The 25637-nt window shown below is 36.2% G+C and overlaps 1 protein-coding gene across 2 annotated transcripts in view; it reads right to left on the bottom strand.

The window, feature by feature from the left end:
• WDR72 (WD repeat domain 72) overlaps positions 1 to 25637 on the bottom strand; it is a 303206-nt gene that overhangs the window by 94071 nt on the left and 183498 nt on the right. Inside the window, exons 17-18 of one of the 2 annotated variants that reach the window (XM_069098090.1) lie at positions 19919 to 20001; positions 13210 to 13289 (exon numbers count right to left, since the gene is read on the bottom strand). In XM_069098090.1, the coding sequence (XP_068954191.1) occupies positions 13210 to 13289; positions 19919 to 20001 (163 nt within the window). Of the gene's footprint in view, positions 1 to 13209; positions 13290 to 19918; positions 20005 to 25637 lie in introns of both variants that reach the window. The other variant, XM_069098089.1, reaches the window with a different exon arrangement.

Consider the following 25637-nt stretch of genomic DNA (forward strand, 5'->3'; position numbering starts at 1 on the left):
TTAGGGATACTGTAGAGGGATCACTAAGAGCTGAAAAGAGCAGAAAAGAATGTATATCTCCTAGACTGAGCCTTAAAGGAACTAGGGATTCCAAAAGATGAAACTGAGGCAGAAGAGCAGTTTAGGCATGGGGAATACTCTATGTAAAGACATAGAGAAGGAAGATGGAATACCATGTATAAGTAAGTCAGTTTAACTAAAATACAAATAATGGAATAATGTGAAATCTGAGAAGATGGGTTGGAGACAGATTGTGAACATCTTTATATGACAAACAGAGGTTTTTATATTTTATTCTAGAAGAAGGAGTCAATAAAGCTTCTGGAACTGGGAAATTATGTGGCCAGACCTGAGCATTAGGAATATCAATTTTATAACATTTTAGAACGGAGGAGAAAAAAAGGAGGAAGGAAAAATTAGGGGTCTATTTCAGCGTTCTAGTTGATTAGAAACTGAGTTAAAGGGATAGTCTTGAGAAGGAAAAAGGGACAGAAGAGAAATATTGAGAAGGCAGAATAAGCAAGACTTTGCAAATCATTGGATGGGAGCAGGGAGGAAAGTGGGGGGAGAGCCAGGAAAGTTAAAAAAAAAATCAATGGTAACTTCAAGGTTGTGGACCTAAGAGATTGGAAGTATGGTGGTGCTATTGACAGAAATGGGCAAATTAAGAGGAGAAGTAGATTAAAGGGAAAAGATAATGAGTTCCATTTTTAGATATGTTCACTATAAGTGGTCCACAGGATTGCAAGACTGAAGCATCTATCTACTAGGTAAAAGGGCACATGGGAGAGATGAGGGCTGGGTATGGAGATCTGTGAGTCATCTGTATATAGATGCCTAGAATACTCTCCCTCTTTACCTCTGTCTTAGTTTCCCTGTTTTACCCAAGACAGCTCAAAATGACACCTTATATAGGAAGTCCTTCTGGGTCACCTTAGCAACTGTATCTTCTCCTCCATTATTTCTTTCCTTTTTCTTCTCTATTCTCTCTCTCTCTCTTCAAATATGTATACACACATACATATATATTGAAATATGTGACATGGTATATACCTAGTTATTTTTGTGTTGCCTGTTTTAGAATGTGAGCTCCTTGATGATAAGTATCATTATTATTATTGTTATTGTCATGGATGCTGTTGTTTTTCTTTGTATTCATAAAGTAAGAGCTTAACAAATACATGTCAATTCAGTAAAAATAATAATGATCACTGAGAGTGTAGAGAGGAAAGAAACAAAGTCCTGAGGTATCTTCATATATAACAGATAGAACATGGATAATGATCCAGCAAAGGGGACTTAAAAAGGTGGTCACACAGATAGAAGGAGAATCAGGAGAAGATAGGGGCATTGTGGGGAGAAATATGCAGGAGGAGGAGGTGGTAGAAAATAATGAAACCAGGGGCGGCCAGGTAGCACAGCGAGTAAGAGCACCGGCTCCAGTGTCAGGACGACCTGGACATCGAATCCCAGGCTCAGACATTTAGCACCCACCCAGAAACACCTGGCCGTGTAACCTTGAGCAAGTTACTTAACCCCAATTGCTTAGGGGCGGCCAGGTGGCTCAGCAAGCAAGAGCACCGGCTCCAGTGTCGGGATGACCTGGAGATCGAATCCTGGGCTCAGACACTCAGCACCACACCCAGAAATAACTGGCAGTGTAACCTTGAGCAAGTTACTTAACCCCGATTGCTTTAAAAAAAAAAAAAGAAAATAACGAAACCAGGTTTAACATGACAGAAACATTGATCATAGGAGGTAAGGAGCTTGATGAATTTGAAACCTAGGGTGTCTGAATGTATATCAAATTCTTACATAAGGGGGCTGGTCTCAGGGTAGAAAGGAACACTATGAACCAGGTTTTGGATTCCTTCAAAGATCAGGGAGAATGATGGTAGCTAACTGCTACCTGGATGTAGATATGGTGATATAGATGGACTGAGACAACACAAAATGAAGAGAAGTTGCTTTGCTAGCAACAAACATTGGGTTATGGGTAGCCCCTCAGACTTCAGCACATTAACTTATTAACCCAAATAGGTCACGAATAAGGTAAATTACAGGAAGTCAGGAGAATGGTTGGAGGGGTAGGAAAGTTTTTGTTTAAACCAGAATATTCAATGTTCTAGTACTAATTATGTCTCCTTATGGGTGTGATGAGGATATCAACCACAAATTCTATCAGATCATGCCATCATACAATCATGGAATGGAATGAAAACTCATTGTAAAGGTTTTCACCATGGTATCAGCTAAGGACTATATTTCTGTTGCCAAGAGAACAGCTTATTAAACTTGGAAAGTTAAGCACCAGCTGATGAATGTTTTTGCATACACCAACTCATAAAAGCCATTTTTTAAGCTGTATAGAATATAAACTTCTTAAAATCAAGATTGCCGCCATTTTTATCTTTGCATGTTCAAAATTTAGGAGAGTGACTGGTATATAGAAGACCCATAAGAAATGCTTATTGAATGAATGACCATAGGGATTGTAAACTAACTCATTCAAATGAGTACCAACTTCAGTAAGGGCATAAATCCTTTAAGTCCATGTTATTAAATTGTGTGTCAGCTTAACAATGTTCGAGCTTTTCTTCTCCTTAATGTTACTCATATATATCTGGTCCTCTTGGTTTATATTCATAGTGTAGCTACCTGTTCTTATACTTTAAGGCTCAGCTATTTCATCATTATGGGTATTTTTCTACTGAAGTTGACTGTAATCCTCTTACAATGCAACAGACAATGTGGGAGAGTGACTATGGCAATAAATTAACCACCCTGTGGCCAACAAGGTTTGAAACTACAGAGTAGGTTAATGTAATTACAAGCTCATGGAAATTGTGTTCTCTTCTTTCTGTATAAATAATGCTATTCATCCTGTTGGTTTTATTAGCCAATTCTCTGGAAGCCTTTTCCTATAGAAAATACAAAATCAAAAATCAAAACTCTGAGATAACCTTAGCAGACATTGAGTTGGACAGTCCATAGGAGTGTCATGGAAAACTAGGAAATGGAGATGGGGAAGTGGTTTTCAGGAGTTTCCAAATTCCTGCAGGAAGTTCCCAAAAGCAGAATGAAAGAAGTTCTCAGTGCCATGTTGATATACCTAAGGAGCAGTTATTCCAGACTTGCTTCTGGGACACTGCAGGTGATAGGTCAAATGCTGCATGGTCAAAATGTCCTCCAGATCTCCTCTACTATAAACCTACCCCTCCCCGCCCCATTATAATTCCCAGGACTCTGGAAATTTATCGTAGGACATAGATATATGATAAGCATGATATAAGGCAAGGCTACAAACTAGAATGGGACCCATTTGGTCCATGGTCACCTAGCTACAGTGGGATACTAATTATTTCCAGTGTTATACACAAGTTATACACATTACACACTCCACTGGATAAAATATCCTAAAACATCACATTTGATTAATAAAATATATGCATATTCATAATACCCTTTACTATTTCTAGTTTTTAGTTTTGTATATAATGCATTCATGAGTAAGTTGTTGAATCTTGTTTTTATCGATGCATTTTGTCATTATAAATTCCTATTACATTCATAATCAATATGAATATCATCAAAAAACAAGAAGAAGAGAAATAATAACCATGCAAAACATTAGACATTAAAAGCAGGATCGATTACATACTCAGAGCCCTAACACTTACTAACTCAAAAGTGACATCTGGGTGGCATCCGACCAATTGCAAATAACCTCAAAATGCAGATTGCCAGAGAAAAATCTAAGCCAAGTCAATATCAAACATAGCCACTGCTAGTGAAAAAATGATTCATCTTTCAAATACATGGTGATTCTAGAATGCCGCCTCTTATTATTAATAATAGCAGATATTTATGTAGTACTTTATGGTTTGAAAGGTACTTTACATATATTATTCAATTCAATATAATTTAACAAGCATTTACTAAATACCTACTAAGTGCCAGACAATGAATGTACTAGGCACTAGGGACACAGAGACAAGAAGAAAACCAGTCATTACCCTTCAAAAATTACATTTTCCTGGAAGAGCTTGCATTCTTGCATTACCTCACTGGGACCTCAGAGTCACAGTGTAAGGAAGGTGTTATGGTTATTTTCAGATAACAAAACTGAAATTCAAGAGCTTGTGACTTTCCCAGAGATGCACAATTCTTTAGGAAGGGTAAGAGGCCTAGTTCAAACCCAGGCTTTCCTGACCCCAAGTCCAGTATCAACAGAATCTAAAACTATCTTCATTGTTAACTGAATAGGTACTGATGCAAAGAGAAACAAGAAGTTGTAATTAAGAACCAATAAGTTTAAAGTTAAAGGTACTGCCTTTACATGAAGCAGTTTTTTATCTTTCCAACTGAAAATGATCCATCCTTTCTTCAAATTTCTTATGGTATGTTGCCTGAACAACTCTGTTACCCTTGCTATAATGATTCATAGCTATTTGTGCCCATGTTTATCCCTTGATTGGGCTGGATGCTTCTTGAGACAAGTGATTGAATCTTCTCCCATTTTGTATACTCAGTGCCTACACAGAGCCTTAGTGCTCAATCAATGTTTATCGAATTGAACTGAAAAGAATGAAAGTGGTTTTCTGTAGAATCTTCTGAGCTACTCATCCTGACTTTAGGCTTTCCATATTCCAATCCTCACTATATACCATCACCACATTAACTTCTTATATACCACATTGATTTCACTGATTTCCTGATAAAAAAAAAGTCTTTAAGAAAGAATAGTTTTTGATTACATTAAGCCCCTACAATAATATCAAAAATTGCAAAAGCTCAAAAGTAGTTGAGGCTTTAGAGATTATATAGTAAAATTGATGACGTCATCTAGGGGCCTCAGAAGTCATATACAAGAAAGCATCACATAATATAGGGATGACTCTGGAAACAGTCAGAAGACTGATGTTTGAATGTAACATCAAGAACTTACTAAACACTTATTCAAGTGCTAAAAGCACTTACTAGAATGCTTACTCCACAGCCTTTTCCTCCCGTGATGCCTTGGAGAATGTAGAGCATGCCTGAAAAGATTTATCTTTTTCTTCTGAAACTTATCCTATAGACCCATTATTTGGATGAGTGAATGTCTTATGTGTCCAACTAAATCAGGCCAGTTTTAACCATGTTTTTTGATTGCAGATGAATATGTATTCAGTGCAGCCTCTGAGGCTGAGATGCAACAGAGTATGGAGCAATTCTTTGCTGTTTGTGCCCATTTTGGCCTGAAAATCAACACCAAGAACACAGAGCTTCTCCACCAGTTAATACTGCACTATCCATACATGGATGGAGCCATCAGTTACAGCAAGTGGAGAGAATTTGAATGCTATGGATCAGTTCGGTTACTTTGGCAGTAACACTTACCAAAGACGTACACATAGATGATGAAGTTAACACATGCATGGCCAGAGCTAGCTCGGTGTTTGGTAGGCTTGGGGAAAGTAGAAGTTTTAAGCTGCCTACCAAATTGAAGGTCTACAGAACCATCATGCTGACCTCATTTTTGTATGCCTGTGAAGCCTGGACAATATACTAGCGCCATGCCAGGAAACTGAATTGCTTCCATTTGCATTGTCTTATGAAGATTCTGAAGATAACCTGGCAAGATATGGTACCATACATTGAGTTCCTTTCTTTTTTTTTATATATATATATATATTTTTTAAGCAATTGGGGTTAAGTAACTTGCTCAAGGTTACACGGCCAGTTATTTCTGGGTGTGGTGCTGAGTGTCTGAGCCCGGGATTCGATCTCCAGGTCGTCCCAACACTGGAGCCGGTACTCTTACTCGCTGAGCCACCTGGCCGCCCCTAAGCAATTGGGGTTAAGTAACTTGCTCAAGGTTACACGGCCAGGTGTTTCTGGGTGGGTGCTAAGTGTCTGAGCCCGGGATTCGATCTCCAGGTCTTCTCAACACTGGAGCCGGTGCTCTTATTTGCTGTGCTACCTGGCCGCCCCGAGTTCCTTTCCTGAGTTGAACTGCCAAGCATTCAATCTCTACTACGGAGAGTACAAGTCTGATGTGCTGGCCACATTGCTGGAATGTCAAATGTGCATTTGCCTAAAAGACAATTTTATAGAGAACTCACACAATGCAAGCTTTTATACAGATGTCAGAGGAACTTATATAAGGACACTCTCAAGGTCTCTCTGAAGAACTTTGGAATCAATTGAAAGACATGGGAGACACTGGCACAGGACTGCCCAGCATGGCATACTCACATAAAGGAAGGTATTGTGCTCTATTAACAAAACAACTGCAGGAGCTCAAAAGAAATGTGAGATGTGCAAATTTAGAGACATCTCCACTAAAAATATTCATATGGACTATTTGTGCCCCACCTATAGCAGAGATGTCCCCCCCCCTCCAAAACGTGTTAAAAGTACTTTCAGAAGAATTATATCAAAGCATTAGCCTTTTCTATACATGGGTGCACATAGATTCAAAATAACCTTTATACAATTCACTGCCTAGGAAGAAGCTATCATGAAACTGGATCACATATTCATTACTGGAATTACTACTGTGTTCCAGCCAAATAACATTTTGTAATGATTTTCCCTAACATCTTGGAACAACAAAGTGCCATAAAATGGCACAAGACATCGTGAAGGTGTCTATAAATCTCTGCTTCCTGCCTGTCTATCCTTGTGTGCAAAAAACATTTACACATCACTCATTCTTACTCTGGCCATTCGTGCTTTTCTAGGTTCTACAGTTAAGCAACATTTCTCCCAAGGGACTCTAGTCTACCATTGACACTCCTGAGTGTGAGCATATCGAATCTTAAGAGCTTCCAGTAACTTGCAATATCAAAAGCATGTAAATTGCAAGCCATTACCTCCCCATCTCTTCTCCAGCACTGTTTCTCAAGGTCAGCCGTGTTTGGACAGTGGGAAAAGTAACAGATAAGTAGGTCCTTGGTGTTTTTTCTTTCCTTTTTGAGTCTGATATATGTTTCAAAGAGGAGTGGAAGGAGGGAGGTCTTATTGCCCAGTCCTTCATATCCATCCACCCAAGACAACTTTTCATTCAGCCTGTCCTCATATGCTCACCTTTCACACTCCCCTGTTTTCCCCTTCTTGCTCCAGGAACAGTAATCAAATGAATGCTCATATTGTTTCTGGAAAGTCCATGACAATCAGTTGTCTCCAACACTTCCTGTGACTCCTCAGCAAAAGCTCCCTTCCCTATCCGCTAGAGAATAGAATTTAAACTCCTTTAGGGCAAGTTTGTTTTACCTTTTGTTGTTATTTTTAAAAGACTGTCTCCCTGTCACAACCAGGTTGGGAGTGCAGTGATCACTCAAAGGCTCCATCCTAATAATGATTTACACAAAAGCTTTATTTGTTCTTCTTTCTTTTTTCGACCACCACTCCTTAGGCAGTCTGGTGGCCCTCTGCTCCAAGGGGTTCACCATATTGGTGATGGACTTAGTACAGATACCCAATCAGCTTGAGCTTTATTGCAGTTCAGGATTACCAAACTCAAGCAACTCACTGGCCTCCGCCTCCCAAATAATAAGAACTATAGCTGTATGCGAGCATACCTAGGATATGATTTATATCCTAGCACCGGGCACAATGTCTGGTATGCATTTAACAAATGCCTTTTCCCCTTAATTCCTAGAAATAAGGATGGTCTATTTGGAATCATCCTTTTCAACCTTCCCTCACAGAACAATAATAACAGCAGCTCATTTTTATGTATCATATTGTCCATTACATCATTGCCTTAAAGGTTGCAAGATGCTTTACATATATTATTTCATTTGATCTTTACAATAACCCTACAAGGGAAGTACTATTATTATCCCCATTCTACAGTTGTGAATAACAGCATCTAAGTGACTTCCTCAGGGTCACACAGCTATGTATTTTAATTCAGTTCTTTCAAATTTCAGACATCATCCTCTATTACCCCAGACTTTTGAGACAAATATGTAATGTATGTGTGTTTGTGTGTGTATGTGTATCTGTGTACACACACATATATAATTCATTGTTACAAGGAATATATGAGCCCCTCCTTTTACAAATGTGGAAAGGCAATTGCTTGTTGGCTTATTCTTTGAGGGACTTAGACAGAGGCGTTTAATATGGGGAAAGTCAAAGCATCTGTATAACAGTGATAGTCCAAATCTTGGCCAGAGTCAAATAGACATTATAATTTTATTTAGTCCTTATTTTTTTCCTTTTTGGAGGGCCATTGGGGTTAAGTGACCTGCCCAACGTCACAAAGCTAGTTTTTGTGTTAAGTGTTTGAGGCCGAATTTGAACTCAGTTCCTCCCTGACTCCAGGGCTGGTGCTCTATTCACTGCACCACCTAAATGCCCCTTTATTTAGTCTTTAAAGAAAAATATTTTAAAAAATATTTTGAACATAACATAAAAAAGGCAGTGTGGAGATGTCAAATGAGCAGCAAACTTAGAATCAGGGTCTGGGTTTGAAGTCAGGACAGCTAATTACTACTTGAGTGAAATGAGGAAGCTTTCACCCTCAATTTCAATTTTCTTGAGTTTAATATTAAGGAGTTAGATGAGACGACTTTTGAGATTCCTCTCAATTCTATATTCTATGCTCACATAGGGAAAGGAAAAGAATTAGACCCATGACTTAAATGATATAAGAAACTTTCCCAAATGAGGAACTTTTCTCTAACTTTGATGTGATTTTTGTCTTAAAAGGATTGTCTAGGGCAATGGTTTTAAAACTGTGGTTCAGGATCCCCTAGATATATCCAAGATCCTTTTAGAGGTCCTCAAGGTCAAATCTATTTTACATTAATACTAAGCTATTTTTGTTTTCAGTACAGTAAATATCAAATTATATAACCTACTTGGGGGTCCCTCAATAATTTTTAACAGCATAAAGGGGTGTTGATGACAAAACATTTGAGAAATAATGGTCTGTAGCACTGAGAGATAACAATCTACCCAGGGTAACAGCCATTATATATCAGAGACAGGACTTGGTTTCTGGACTTCCTTTAAGCTTGATATGCCCTTTGCTACATTAGGACAGGTGGGTGGTGCAGTGGATAGTGCCAGGCCTGAAGTCAGAAAGACTTATTTTCCTGAGTTCAAATCTGATCTCAGATAATTCCTAGCTGTGTGACCCAATGTTAATCACTTAGCCTTGTTTGCCTCAGTTTCCTCTTCTCTAAAATGAACTAGAGAATGAAATGGCAAACTACTCCAGTTATCTTTGCTACGAAACTCCCAAATGGGATCACAAAGAGTCAGACATAATTGAAAAATGACTGAACAGGTAGAATGTCACATTGCCTCCTGATTATACAAAATCCTTAATTAAATTAATTTTTTGATATTGTATGTGGAACAAAAAAATTGTCCTATTTCACATGTAAGGAAACTAAGACAAGGACAACTTTCCTAGCATTGCAAAAGTCAAGGACAAGGATGAGACAACACTGATATGGTACGTGTATTATGGAAGTTGCTTTCATTCTTGTTAGACTCTTCATGGCAGCATTTGAGGTTTTCTTGGCAAAGATACTAGAGTGGTTTGCCATTCCCTTCTCTAGCTCATTTGACAGATGAGGCAAATGGCGTTAAGTGACTTGCCCAGCATCAAACAGCTAATATGTGTCTGAGGCCAGATTCAAATTCATGAAAATGAGTCTCCAGTGCCCACCTGGCACTCCATCCATTGCACCACCTAGCTGCCCCAGCAGGGAGCCAAACTGTGCCACGATCATAAATGTCTTGTCTCTGCCCTGTTTCTTGGCAACCCTTTTCCCAAGACCAAATTAAGGGAGTGAACAAGATGTTTGGGCAAGAAATTTTCATAGGAAATAGTATTTTGAAATTTCCCTTTGAAGAAAAGGTCACATTTTACAAAATAAAAATATATGACAATTGAAAAAAAAAATCAAGTCAATGTCATGCTTAATTACCTGACCCTATAACATGTAAATAACAACAAATTAAAAATACATGCATACACAATGCAGGAATTTCATGAGCAAGAAACCTTTTTTGCATAACCATTCCCATTGTATATATTCATTTATTTATTCAACACCTTTTTTTTCAGTCTTATTTTCAGTCAAATATGACTTTGTGACCCAATTTGGGATTTTCTTGGCAAAGATACTGATTTGGTTTGCCATTTCCTTCTCTAGTTTATTTTAAGTTTTTTTTTTTAAAGAACCTATTATGTGTCAATGATTGTGCTAAGTATGGGGAGGGGCACAAAAATAATTGAGACATAATCCCTGCTTTCATGGAATTTACATAATCCTAGGGGATGAAAGGGCAAAGGCACTAAATAAGCAACACTGTGTAGTAACTAGAATGCAGAAAAAAGTGTGTGAGAGGGTCACAGAGTACTAGATATGGAGAAGACAAGACACTTGCCTGACAGGACACAAGTGAACTGGCGAATGATTGATATGGAGGATTCCAAAAGATAGAGAATGTTGAGGAGGACAATTCAGGAATCACTTTAGAAAGGGGCGCAACCTGGCCACTCTTGGAACTATTCCTCACAGTACCAAATATGTGGCTTCAGTGCTGGTCAAGCTTTCAGTCATGCTCTCTGGTGGCTAGGCCCAAGTCAACTCTCTTTAGAAAGTCCATGAGTAGTGGTAAGGCAAAGTGAGGTAATTTTCATACCCCTTTTGCCTTGTAATAGAGGCATTTAAGCCCACTGACAGGGCTCTAATATGAGACATAGTTTTTGTCTGTCTGATATTTGTCCTATGCTGCAAAACACTTGGAGGAAGGTAAATGGAGGTAGGCAACATAAGACAAAGGACTGAGTGCAAGTTTTAAAATATAAAAACAAGGACTGAGAAAGACACAATGGTGACTGAGCCATTTTATCTCCTGGCAGCACTCTGTAGGAAAGAGCCTATGGGGCATTTGTACAATGTCTGTTTTCAGTAATGAAGGAATATAGGAATAGGAAAGGGCACTGACTGATCCTGAAAAGACCCTCCAGGATCAAATAGATCTCCTGGGATCTTGGAAGCATGAGCTTGTGTTTCTATTTTCTCTTACAGCTGAAACTGTGGGAACTACAGAAGTTTCTACACCCTTTTCTAATCCAGATGTGAATAGTTGCTTGTGTCTTACTCCTATTCATCAAGAAGATGAGGGTTCTTTTATAAGATACTGAACTTCTCTGGCCTGTGGCTGGGGGAATAAACAGAGGGGAATGAATAGAGAATGGACTACTCAACGAAATAAATTTCTGCCTTGAGACAGATGATACATGAAATTGAATGTAATGTGTAATCTGTGTAGTTACTATCTCTGCTTTTAATAATTTAATTATTTTAAATCATACTGAATGAAGATGGACAAATGAAGCAACACTAAGGGAATGAGAAAAGGAAGAATCTGGGGACAAAGTTGAGTAATATTCTTAGAGAAGTAACCATATCATATTCATGGGGGTACAGTATGAGAACCTAACATCCATGTGTCCCCTAGAAACACAGACTGCTCACCTTGGTCACATCTGTTAAAGCATAAAAGGCTATTTTCCAATATGTTCCTTACAGTGGGATAATGGATGAAAAATTTACATTTAGTTAATCAAGTCAAAAAGATTTGTGGACTATCTACTTTGTGAGAGATACAATGTTACTGTATGTACAGGGGATTCAAAGGATAAGACATAGTTCTTACCTCAAGGGAAATTATAGCCTTGTTGGATAGAAAAGAGATATAGGTGAAAAATATCATTAAAAGAAACCCTTTCCTCTCCCAGTAGTAGTATATGTTAAGGGCTAAATTATAAGGTCCATACAAATAGGAATCATGTCTTAATTTTCTCAGTTTCTCCCCCAGAGCCAAGCAAAGTGCTTTTACACACAGAAGATGAATAATAAATAGTTTTTGAATGAATGAATAAGTACCAAATCAGTAATACTATCCATAAGAGCTCCAGAAGACACACCTATTATTTATATCACAATGTACTCTCAGAGCAAGGAGATTTTCCTTTACTCTGGAAACCACACAGGAGATTGAACTTGAGTACAGTCCAGAAAGAGTGATTAGATTTAGAAAGGTGGGAAGATACCCTAGCCAGGGAACAGTATGAACATCTCCCTGATGTGGAGAATGGTCATAATATTTTAGAGTGACATGAGGAGACCAGGTTCTTTAGAATAATTGATTTGGTAGGAGATAAACCTGGCAACATACTGTGAGAAGTCAAGAAGTTTGAACTTTGGAGGCCATCACTGAAAGACTTGCAGCACAGCACTATAGTGTGATGAAAGCACTATTTTAGGGCACATTAAATTAAATATATGTAGAAGAAAGATACTGAAGCCACTGCAACCAGTTCACAAACTAATGCAGTGGTATGTGCAAGAGCCTGGTGGGGAAAGAGGAATTAGACAGGAATGGATTTATGTAAAAATTTTAAAATTCAAAATTCCTTTCTTCATCAAAATGTGATATCTTCAAAGTGGCCTGATAGCAATCGTCTTGTGACCTGAGGACCAGGTGGTCACTTAAAAAAATTTTTATTTTATAGTAGAATGTGAATGAATATACTATGAGCTCACATATATCATGCAGGAACACTCTCCCTTCTCATCTCTACCTCCTGGATTCCCTGGCTTCTTTCAAGTCCCAGCTAGAAGCCTACCTTCTATAGGAAGTCTTTCTTGTTCCCTCTTAATTATAGTGCCCTTCCTCTGCTGATTATTTTCAATTAATTCTGAATATGGTTTATTTGTACGTAGTTGTTTGCATGTCTCATCTATTTGACTGTAGGCTCCTTGAGGGAAGAAACTGTCTTTTTCCTTTCTTTGTATCCTCAGTTCTAGGGACAGTGACTGGCATATATTAAGTAAATGTTTATCGATAGACTGATCACCACCCCAAGATGAAACATCCTAGGAATTCAGTTTTGAATTGGACAGGTTTTAGAAGAAGGAGCTTCTGTAATTTGTGGGGCTGGTTTTCTACCCTCAGAACACCTTTTTTCTTTTCTCTCTTGTTCTCAGCTCCTTAGTATTTTTCACATTTCTTTCATTTCTCTCTACCTTACACCTGTCACAGGTCATGTTTCGCTCTACTTGTAAAACCCAGAAGAGGTACTGATAAAACACTTATTGTCCTTGAGTAAAGGGAATGATGTCGAACAACAAATTGGGTCATAGCATGAAGGAGCTGTCTTTCATAGCATGAACTGACTCCTACCTGTACAGATTGGTCTCTCCAGCAGGAAACTAGCTTCACCAGGGAAAGATCAGGATCAGGAAAATGAAATTCAGTTTTACCTAGAAACATGCAAAATACTCATTATGACTTAAGAGTATTTAGAATATGTAACTTCTAAGACAGGTGATTGCTATACTAGATTGTTAGCCAATAATTGATTTGCAGTTTCTGAAAATTCGCATTTCACAGTCAATTCAAATGCATGTCATCATTTGTTAAGAAAGTATGCACAACTTAAAACATTTAACTACTAGAAATTATCCTTCTAGGAAAAGCAAAATCCATAACTAATCTCGGTCATCCGAAATCTCAAAGCTGTTTATATTTGTATTTTCTTCATGGAGTGAGGGAGAATAATAAAAAAAATCAAGAAATGAAAAGGAATGTAGTCAAAATATGATGGTCCTGTGGAATGACAAGAGGATTGACTCTTAAGGAGGAAAGAAACAAGTTATCTTTGGAAATATATTTCCTCTTTCCTGGCTACAAACTTTTCTCAACTGTCCCCATCGTTAAAACAACCATCACTAGATCCTACCATGCTTATCAGCTATCATCTAGTAAATTTTCCTTCTTTTTCAGCTAAACTCCTTAAAATGTATCTGCAATTGGTGTTTCCAATTCTTCTCTTCTCATTTACTTCTAAACTTCTGCAATCTGGATTCTGATTTCCTTATTCAATTGAAACTGCTCTCTCCAAAGTTATCAATTATCTCTAAGTGCCAGATCTAATGGCATCGTCTCTGTTCTGATTCTTCTTGACTTCTCTGCAGTATCTGATGCTGTTGACCAACTTGTCCTCCTGCATATTCGCTCCTCTCAGAGTTTTTCTGAATCTGCTCTCTCTTGGTTCAACACTGACCTGTCTGAATGCTTCTTTTCATTTTTTATTGCTAGATCTTCATTCATGTCACATCCCCTAATGGTGGCTATCTCCCAGTGTTCGATCACTGGCCCTCTCCTTTTATTTTCCTCTATTTTATCTCACTTGTTGATTTCATCAGCTTTTACTGATTCAGTTATTATCTGAATACAGACCAGTACCAGATTTGTTAATCTGTCCCTTAACCGAGCTACAGTGTCCCATAATCAAATGCCTTTTTGATATCACAAAGTCCCTGTTTCATAAACATCTCAAATTCAACATGAAAGAACTCATTATCTTTTCCTCCAAACCCATCTTCTCTTCTGCTTTATTTAATATCTTTGTTAACTATCACAATTCTTCTAGTCCCCTAGATTCACAAATTTGATGTCATTCTCTGCAAAACACCCTTGTTTATTGCCTTACATATCCAATAGGTTGCCAAATATTATTTCTTCACAAAATCTCTCATACTTCACATTTTCTCCATTTGCATATCTAGGAACCTAGTTTAGACCCTTATCTCCTGAACTATTAAAATAGACTGATGGTTGGTCCCCCTACCTAGAGTCTCTCTTTACTCCAATCTGTCCTCAACTCAGTCGCCAAAGTGATTTCCCCAAAATATAGATCTGACCATGTCACTCCCCCCTCTTAAATAAACTCCAGTGGCTCCTTATTACTTCAAGGATTAAATATAAATTCCTCTGTTGGGCATTTAGAGCTCCTCATCACTTGAATCCTTCCTACCATCCCAGTATTGTTACATAGTACCACCCTCCATGTACTTTACAATCTAGCAACACTGGTCAATAAATGAACTTCTGTCTTCTCTTTGTGTGTCTTTGTACTCAAAGTTCCCCATGGAGAGAATAATCTCTCAAACTCTAACTCTCAGAAAACCTGGGATCCTTTGAGATGGTGGTGCTTAAGCACCATCTCTTTCTGGAACCACTCCCCTGACCAGCCCCTCCATATCATCACATTTAAGGTTAGCCTCCATGTTCTTTTTATTTTTCTTGTATGTTCTGATTTATAATAATATCTCCCCCATCAGAAAGCATTACTCTTTGAGGTCTGAGGCAGTACTTTTTTCCTTTGAATCCCAGCACTTAGCACAGTGCTCAGCAAATCATAAATACTTAAGAATAGTCCTGATAACACTATGAGAATGTTCATTTTCCCCCTCCACATTATACCAACTTGTAAGACATTTAATACTGATGTGTACTCAGAAGACAAACTACAGTATTGCAGTCCATCAGTACTTCGAAGCCTCTTTTTTTCTGTCATTCCTTTCTTGTTTTTTTTACTGATTGTAGTATTAATTCTCTCTTCTTCATCCAAAGAGTTGCCCCAAAGTATGAAGTACAAGGTAGTACAAAGGAAGAGAAAGATAAGGTGTTGTACAGGGTGTCCCTAAAGTCGAGACACATAAGAAATATTATTAACTATGCATATTTTCTTTTTTTGAATTATTTTAACTATGCATGTTTTCAAGAAATGAAATGAATGAAATTTTCAACATTTAATTTTATTAGCATAAATTTTAGCCATGACAATTTCATATGGAATAAAAGCTTTTATTACCTATTGGGGACTATTTTCCATATTAATGAGATTAATTTAATTAATTAATGAGATTTCCTATGTGTCTCCTATGTCTTCTTATGAAATCTCATTTATGCTAATTAAATAAATGTTGAAAATTTCATTCATTTCATTTCATGAAAATATGCATAGTTAATGAGATGTTCCATGTGTCCAGACTTTAGGGACACCCTGTAGCAAGAGGAAAAGGAGGAAGAAGAACAAAAAACTCTAAATTTGGAAAATATAGCACTACTACTTCAATCTCATGCCCTGCCAGAAGGTTCCAGGAGGCCACCCCCAATTTTTTATGCAATCAACAAATATTCATTAGTCACCTATTATGTGCCAAATACTGTTAGGCACTAAGGACACTAATAATATTCACCATCATGTAAAAAGGTTTTTCTAAAATCAGTGATTTTGTAATTCAAAACCTAGAGGGGAAGCAATATAATTATAAGTTAGAGGCTGAGCAGATTAACAATACTAGTTTTAGATTATAAGGACCAAAAATTAGTGAAGCACTGATAAGAACAGCAAATGAGAAAATATTAAGTGTTATATAAATGCTACCTATTATTGTTACCCACAGCAAGTGATTGTCTAAAATTTGCTTAAAGATCTCCATTAATGGGAGATTCACAGCTTCATAAGAAAGAGGGTTAATTTTACTTTTAGACAGATCTAATTGTGATTTCATTCAATTAAACACATTTGATATAAAAAAATAGTCATTATAGGTAAAAATCCAACCCAAGGATAAAAATGTGTGATGAAAGGTCATTAAAGGTATTATAAAGCTAAGGTGAGGTAGAGCTTATTGTTGAGTTGTAGCTGTGGTGTCTGACCCTTCATCAACCCATTTGGGGTTTTCTTAGAAAAGATACTAGAGGGGGTTGCCATTTCCTTCTCAAGCTCATTTTATAGGTAAGGAATTGAGGAAAACAGGATTCAGTGATTTGCCCATGGTCACAAAGCTAGAAAGTATCTGAGGTTGGATTCGAACTCAGGTCTTCCTGACTTTGGGCCATTGCTCTATCCACTGTGCCAGCTAGCTGCCCCGTTAGAGCTTAGAGTAATCTAATTTAGACATCAAAACTCAAATAAAGCACTCAACAGACATGGTGCTAAAAATATCCATTTTTCTTTTGGAAGGAATTGCCAAAATTTTTTATAATTTAATCATCTACCTTAGAGTTGAGCGAATATCCTGTTCTGAATTCATGGGTTCTCAGAACAGTATTCAGGTTTCCAAGCCTGTTCCCAAATTCTCCAGATTTCAAACTAAACCAGAAATCAGAATGTCTTATGACAAACTCATTCATTAAAAATTTAGCTAAGAACTAGAAATAAGTTCAAAAAAAGGCTACTGAGCCACTGAAACACTCTCCCCAAACCTGACAACTCCTGGGCCTACATTTGACTCTGTCAAGTAGCTCCTTAGGTCCTTTTAACTCATTTATCCAATGTTCCAACAAATTTGATAATCTGATTTCTTCGACAGTAGCAAAAAAGAAGAGGGAGAATTAAGACAAAGAGAGAGACAGAGAGAGAGAGAGAGAGAGAGAGAGAGAGAGAGAGAGAGAGAGAGACAGAGAGACAGAGAGACAGAGAGACAGAGAGACAGAGAGAGACAGAGACAGAGAGAGACAGAGACAGAGAGAGACAGAGAGAGAGAGAGAGAGAGAGAGAGAGAGAGAGAGAGAGAGAGAGAGAGAGAGAGAGAGAGAGAGAGAGAGGCATAGTGTCAACTGAACTGTAAGAGAAATTTTAACTGATGAATGATGAAGGAGGTAAGTTTTTCCTTACAGCTCCCAACATGTAAATATGTCATGCCTTTGTTGGCACATACTATTTTTTGTTCCATATACATTTTATTATTTAACATGCCCTCAAGTTATCATTAATTTTAAGGTAGAGGAGACACTAGATGTCATCTATTCCAATACTCTCATTTTACAGATAAGGAAACTGAGTCCTAGACAGATCAGTGTTTTGTCCAAGATTGCACAGGGACTAAGCAATAGATATTTCCTCATCAATTGCCCTTTTTCTTGGTTAATTATGTTTATCAGATTTGAAACTTGAGAGATTGTTCAGTCATTTTTCAGTTATGTCTGACTCTTTGCATCCTCACTTGGGGTTTTCTTGGCAATGATACTGGAATGGTTTGCCCTTTCTTTCTCTAGCTCATTTTACAGATGAGGAAAGTAAGGCAAACATGGTTAAGTAACTTGTCAGGGACACATAGCTAATGAGTATCTGAGGCCAGATTTGTACTTATGTATTCCTGATTCTAAGCCTGACCTCTATCCATTGTGTCACCCAGCTGTCCTAAAACTTGAGAGGTAGGATAATGCTTTTACAGAAACCATGCTTTATTATGCATTTGACCACAAACAAAAATAATAAAACCACAAAAGCATACATAGCCATATAAAGGCCAAATATTTAATATTTTATTTGGTGAAAAAATATGTATATAAGTTTGAATAAATTCATAATACTGTGCTTCTATACCCTCCTTTTTGGCTTTTTTTTTTATCATTTTGTTGCTATCATTTTATATAGCCATAGTGAATATTAATTTTATGTGAATCTCCTTGTGATAATGCTGACTTGAGATGGTATCTAGCATATTTAGCAAATGACCAGATGCAAATGTGTTTTTAATAAATGCATTTTGATTGACTGAAAATCTGTAATGTCACCCAAATGAAAATCAATGGATTATTATGACATCTGTCCTAATAAAACCCAAGAACTGTTAGAAGTCTAAAATAAGAATGAGTTTTTTATTTTGGATCCAGATGTGAAGTCCTAAAGTAGACCATAAATCTGTCTGTAACTTATAATCATAGAGAATTGACTGGGGTGCTAAATGGTGGTTTTGGATTTTTGAAAAACTATAATTTCTCACTTAGATTATTCTACTTAGTATATTTTAAATCTAAAATGCAAATGAGTCCAACTACATTTAAGATGATATATTTTTCAATCAATGATAGTGAATGGTCATCATCTTCAAACATTTTTAAAAAAATTAATCAAGAAGAGTAAGGGAAAAGAAAAGAGATAGCAGGAGATAAGAGAAATATTCAGTTCAGTGTAATTAAAGAACAAGAAAGAAACCGATACAAGAGATTTCTGAATCATTTTAATACACTATCCCCTATATGAAATTCTGAATGCAAGTAGAAATGATAACCAAAAACAAAGTATAAAAACTGGAAAGAGGAGAAAACCATGGGCAGTTTCCATATCCTATTTTCTACTTCTTCTTGAACACAGCATGTCAGGTGGATTTTTCTTTTGATCTTTCCTCCTCCCCCCATCCCTTTCTTTTTCTCTCTTTCACTTTGTTGACCTTGTGAATCTACCTTCAAAGCTAAATATTGGCCTTAACTACTTACTGGCATCATGGGGCACTTCACAGGGTACTTTAATGTGATGTTAAAATTTTAATATGAGCTAGAAACAAGAGCCAACTTTTCTTGGCATTGTCGGTGAGTTAAAAAATCTTAATTGAAACTTCAGGGGAGAGATAAAAGGAAAACAGCTTTGCCTCACAGATACTATACAGTCACTCTCCCCACTGTCCTGAATGAGGAATTTCCTATGTTAGACCTTTAAGATGTACACTTTAGATTCTTACCTTATCCCGAGATCAAATATTGATGTGTATGCACGTGTTAAGAGAAATATATCAAAAAGTGTTTGTCCCCTAATCTTTCTACACAGATATTTTATTCTTCTCTAGTCTTACCCAATCCAAATAAGCATTTAGTGATCACATACATAATGCAAAGCATGGTCCTAGGTGTGTGTAGACAAAGACTTATGGATCTTTAAAATAGAAAATGATTTTAAACAACAACGATAAAACCAACACTGAAATAATAACAAATATGGTTGGTGCCAAAGAAGTACAAGAAGGTGTTGACTCTGTTTCTTTGCATTTGATAGGAAAGAAGCACTAGAAGGATGAACTCTACATAATTTTCATCATATGGATGCTTTGCTAAACTGAGATTTCCCCCCTCTTTTAAATTTTTGGTAGGTATAGCTCTCTAGGACAGAGAAAGGGGGAATAAATTAAGAAAAGAAAGTGATGCAAAACCAAATATCAATAAAACAAATTGAACACCAAAAGCACACTCATTTAAAATTTTCATCCTCCGCATGTAAGGATTAGACCTCTCCTTCCTAATTTCATATCTCAAAACTTACCATTTCGTAAATTGCCATAGAAACTTGAATTATCATTGCCAGTATTTTTTCCCTTGTTAGAAACAGATTCCATTTTGTGGCAACTGCTAAAAACAAACAAACAAAAAAGGTTATCATTGGTTGTGGATGAGAAAAGCAATTCTTGAGTGATATATCGTCCATATGTGGAAAACAGGGTTCAAGGAAAAATATAAAGGAAGCAAAGCAAAGCTTGTCTTCAGTAACCTACCCATTCCAGTCCTCTCTGCCATTATCCCTTTCCCTCACCCCTTTTAGCCTAACATCCTACCCAGGCCTATTTTCCCTAGTCAGATCCAGTCCCCAAACACCTACTGACATGATTTTACATTCTATCCCTCCATGTCTCTTCCTTCATTAGGAGGCTATTAGAAAATTTTATTTCAATCACATAAATGTTAATAGCTATTAATATATTAACTGTCTTTGGTATAACTTGTTCTTCTTTAATAAAGGGCTTTCATTGGGGCAACTAGGTGGTGCAGTGAATAGAGCACAGGACCTGGAATCAGGATGACCTGAGTTCAAATCCGGCCTCAGACACTTAAAACAAAAACTAGCCGTGTGACCTTGGGCAAGTCATTTAACCCCAATTGCTCTATTGTGCTATTCCATGTCTTCCCTACAAAGTCCAATGTTTAAAAAAAATTATATGTACTATGATAGAGCCATAGGGAAAACATAGTTTAAAACTTGAAACTTTTCTATTTCTGTTAAGACACACATAATTTACTCTTTCTATAGCTGAACTTACTTTGCTTTAATATTTAGATTTTTAAAATACCCTTCATGACCGCCTTTCTTTCTTTGAAGAGGGATGGAACTAGGGGTGTGGAATGGCAAATACACTGTCACATGATAAATGCTTTGTTTGATTTTGCTGAACAATTACAAGGGAAGCAAATAGCCATGAAATAAAAAAAAAAGTTGTTAACCAAGTTTTATCAATTATATATATATATTCAAGAATAAATTTTTAATAAAACAGTCAAATAGGAAAAAAATTTAATGTCTATCATGCTTAGCATAAAGTGTGCTCTAAGGAATGGGAATTCTTTGTGTTATATCAATATTCTGTCATCACATCCAAAATAATGTTACTGATTTGAGGAAAATGCACATTACCTTAATATCTCATTTTGGTAGCTATCTTTTAAAATGAAAAATTATGAAGAATAGCTCAACTATGTACTGATATATTAATAGAGATTTAAAAGGGTCAGGTGTTCAAACCCATGTCAATGTAAACTCCTTTGGGGACCTTAACTTGGAGACAAGGAAAAAAAACTATGTTTTGGTTTGGGTTTTTTTTTTCTTGAGCAGGTGGGGAGGAGACATGGACTATGAGTATTTTATACACACACACACACACACACACACGTGTGTGTGTGGTTATATCTACACATAAATATAAATTTTTATACATATGTATAAATTTACTTTTCTGTTTTCATGCTGTTTTCCCAAATAAAATTTAAGGGCCTTGAGTAGAGGAAATGGTTTTTGTATCTCTGAGAAGCAGGGTAATTTCTTAAAAATAATAACTAGCATTGATATATTGCTTTAAAGTTTACAAAACATTTTATATGTCATCTCAATTGATCTTCACAGCAATTCTGTGAAGAAGATGCTATTATCTCCATTTTATGGTTGAAGAAGTTGAGGCTCAAGGAAGTTAATTGACTTGGGGGGGGGGGGATCAAAAATGTTGGAGACAGAATTTATATTGTGGTGTTTCTGATTCCTAGATCACTACTCTACCAATTTCTCTAGTGTATTTAGCTGTTTTAGATCAGGAAGATCTGTGTTCAAATTTCACTAATGACATATAATGGTTATGTGACCCTGGGGAAATGACTTAATCTGGAGTTGCTGTAAATTGCAGAGAAGGTGCCTACCTGCTTTAGTAGAGGAAATGTCCTCATCCAGGAATTCCCTATGCCAATGAAATTAAAGGTACAATCCCTATCCTACTCCTTTGTATCTCCCAAACAGAGAATTTTGCCTGGCAACATAAATGCTTGCTGAATGAATAAATGAATTATGAAGTAATTTTGTCAATGAAGCATTATTCAAATGAATTGTTTCACTGGTTTAGATGTTCTTTCTAGAAAGCAACCCATCCTGTGATTTCTGCCTGTCCCATTACATGACCTCACCTAAATTCACCCAAGGAAATTGACCTGACATCCAATATATCCTGACATCCTCAAATTCTTATAATATGAAGAATTATAGGGAGCTTTTGAAATGTTCACTTGTCATTCCTCACCCTTGCCAAATGACTATATTACAAATTTTTCTGATTATATCATTTTTATACTTGTTCTGTTCTGAAATTCCTTGTTTGTCACGTTTCAGACTGCTCACACCTACCATGAACCTCTCCAGTGGCCTTTGTTGAATATGTATTTCAGTTCTTTAAAGACTATCATGCTCTTTGTTTTGATGTTATAGAGCAATGCTGGAAGAGTGCAGTATTAAAAATATAGTCCTTTGTTACCTAGAGAAGTCGGGAGTCTTTAAAAGAGCACTGTTACCCATTCTCCTCCCTTGGTTTAATTCAGAGCCCAACTCAGAGTCCATTTCTATCACCTGTTAGAAAGAACATACTGACATAGAAACTCTATTGATTGTCTCACAGCTGAGTGCTTTAATCAAAGCATTAGTCATGTTTCCTACCCTTGGTCTTTTCTGTGTGAAAGTTTAGGATAACCTCTTTTCAGTAGTCAGAGCCTGTCTCAGAAGGTTCTTAAATGTTCCAGGACTTGATGCAACTGGCACAATGTCACCTGAAAATAGGAAAATCTGGAGAAACTTCCTTCCCCTGCTAGATTTCCTCCACGAGAGTGGCAAACATACATCTCCCAGTCATATGCTTTACCTGAGGTTTATAAGCAGAGGGTCATTGAAAAATGTTTGTTTCTGTTATATTTTTTCAAGGAATCGTGAATGATCTTGATGTATGGTAAGAGATACCTTGTGGGAAGAGAGACTTTAAAGTGGTATTTTACTTTGTGGAATTAAATATTTTTTTCATAATATATAGGCAATAAGTACTATGAGATCTTGGATTCTCTTTATCTTTCATTCAAATGAACGATAGTAAATAAATACAAGATATCATTTGGAAAAGTCTGCCTGTTCTGCATAAGCATTCTCATCAAGTATGTACTTGAAAAATGTGTAAAGGGTAAGCATATAATCACCTTTTTAAACATTAGGAACATCTATTATTTTTCCTATTCTTTTGATATCTTTCACTCATTCAGGTACCTTGTGAATCAATCCTTCTGTGCCCTCAAAGTTTTGCCACTTCCAGTACAGATCTCTATCTACCCTTGATCCAGTCAGGCTGGTTTTCCTATATTTGTTCTCTTCACAGCTATTTGTTTGTCCTTTATAATGAGCATGTCCAGGTCCGTAATGATGAAATCAAAGTTAATGAGTCTCTACTCTCCCTGATGGTTAAAATAATATTGTAAAATATTTTCAGTTTTTTTTTCCCCATTTTTTTTTTCTGTTTGTTGCCTTCTATCTTCATCCTCAAATATTCTTGGGATATCTTTGTTTAGCTGACTCCCTCACCAAGAAGCATTCTTTAAATTGTTTTTACTTTCCAATGGTTTTCTTTGCTTTTTGAAGTCATATAGCTCATAATCATCCACCATTCTTTTAAATAAGATTTTACAGAGTTGTTGCATGTTTACTTATTCTAACTCAGTTTTTACTTTTACTATGTTGTCTAATAGACAAATAAGTTATACATTTACTAACTAAAACACTTTTAGCCTCCTTTGGGTTTTTTTTTTTTTGCTGTGGAAATTGATTTACATTGAATAAACTTCTGTTTAAGAATATAATTGGAGTCCTTATCATTTTTATTGTCTATTACCGATTTTTCATTATAACTTTTAAAAATAGGTTCAGGTGGAGTTGCATGCCACATCTTTTTGACCACTGTTATTATTTCTTTTAACTTTATCCTAATCTGATCTTTGTTCTAGAAAGCTAATAATCAGATTATAAATAATATATATATATAATTATAAATAATAGATGATTCTGCAAATTTTCACATTAATGTCTTTCCTTATACATACATATATATGTGTATACACACACACACATGAATATATATATATATATATATATATATATAAAATCTTTTTTTTTTTTTTGGAATGCCATTTGGTGCTTTCCACAACCAGTGCCTATCAATCTAGTTCTGAAAAAAAAAAGTTGTTCATGACATAAAGTCATGAAGCATCTGTGTAGTCTACAAATCTTTGGCCCTTCACAGTTTTGTTCATGACCTATGCTTTTTAATATGTTTCTCAAAATCTTCATCAGTACTCTTACGCACTGATGTTATGATTTAATTTGGAAAGTTATTAACAAGTCCTTTGGAGAATTTCTTAATATGTTCATACTACAAAACCAATGCTGATGCATTAAATTCAATTATTTTTGAAGATACATATTATGCTCTCTGCAATAAGAGATGGCCAAACGTCTCATGATTTTTTTTTTTGGTGTAGCTTTGAGGCATACAATTATATTAGTACTACCGACTATAACATTGGCCTATTCTCAGAGTACCTATGGACCATCTTTCCACTTAGATATAATTTCTTTCTTCTGGATTCTTTATAATAAGGATGTTAATCTTGATATGATCAACTCACCCAATGGTATACTCACTCATTAGTAATTAGACAAAGAGCATAGATTTAGAGTTTCAACAGCTAAGTTAAAGTTTAGAGTTGGGCTAAAAACTGAGGGACTCAGCTCCATCTACCCTCTTTCTTATCATTTTCTCACCACTTCAGAAATTTAAGTGGGCCATAGGTAGAACTGAGGGCACTTCTCTATTATACCTTGTTTTAATAGATTTCTAGAAGTCATCAGTAGATCTACTACTTCATCTACTGATGAAGGATCTCTCCATATGTTTCTAGACTGATCATTGGAAAACTATCTATTTCATGAAAAAATGTGAAGAAAAAAGAATCTAGACATCTATTCTCTGCCTCTGACAAAAAAAAAAGCAAATCTTCATAATATGATTTTCAATATACCTTTGAATGACTACAGGAAATTCAGTAATATAGCAGTATTAAATTTTATGAATGAGACCAAGCAATAGATGATGAAAAATGAAAAAAGAATTGATTATTGGACATGAACTATATATAAGACAAGAGGTACAGATGTACATCAAGCAAAGGTTTCTCTAATAATGGGGACATCTAACAGACAAATGAGCAGAGGTTGGTGTTCTTTCAGATACATCATTGAAAGTTTTTCTAAAGAGGATGATCAAAGACAAAAATATCACCACAATTTAATGCTTATCCAAATGATATTTCCAATTCCTCCAAGGATATTTCCACAAATAGTCCATTGATTGCTTTCTTTTCTGACTGGTTACAATAATTTTTATATACCACATATTTTGTAGCTGTCTCTCAATTACATTAAATTTAATTGATCTATCTGTGTAAGTCTTACTTGCCTAATGAGTTTATAAGTTCTTTGAGGGTTGGGAACATGCCATACATTTAAACATCTCATAATACCTTTCAGAATGCTGGGCAGTATTAAGAGATCAATAATTAAAGCATTGCAGAATTGAATTAAATATAATAATATGGAAATATAGAAAATTATGCAAGGAATGACACCTCAGAGAGAAGCA

Source organism: Petaurus breviceps, unplaced genomic scaffold (genome assembly GCF_028583685.1).
Source record: "Petaurus breviceps papuanus isolate PSGF00001 unplaced genomic scaffold, PetGlider_PUasm1.0 37, whole genome shotgun sequence".
In the NCBI taxonomy this organism is placed as follows: Eukaryota; Metazoa; Chordata; class Mammalia; order Diprotodontia; family Petauridae; genus Petaurus; species Petaurus breviceps.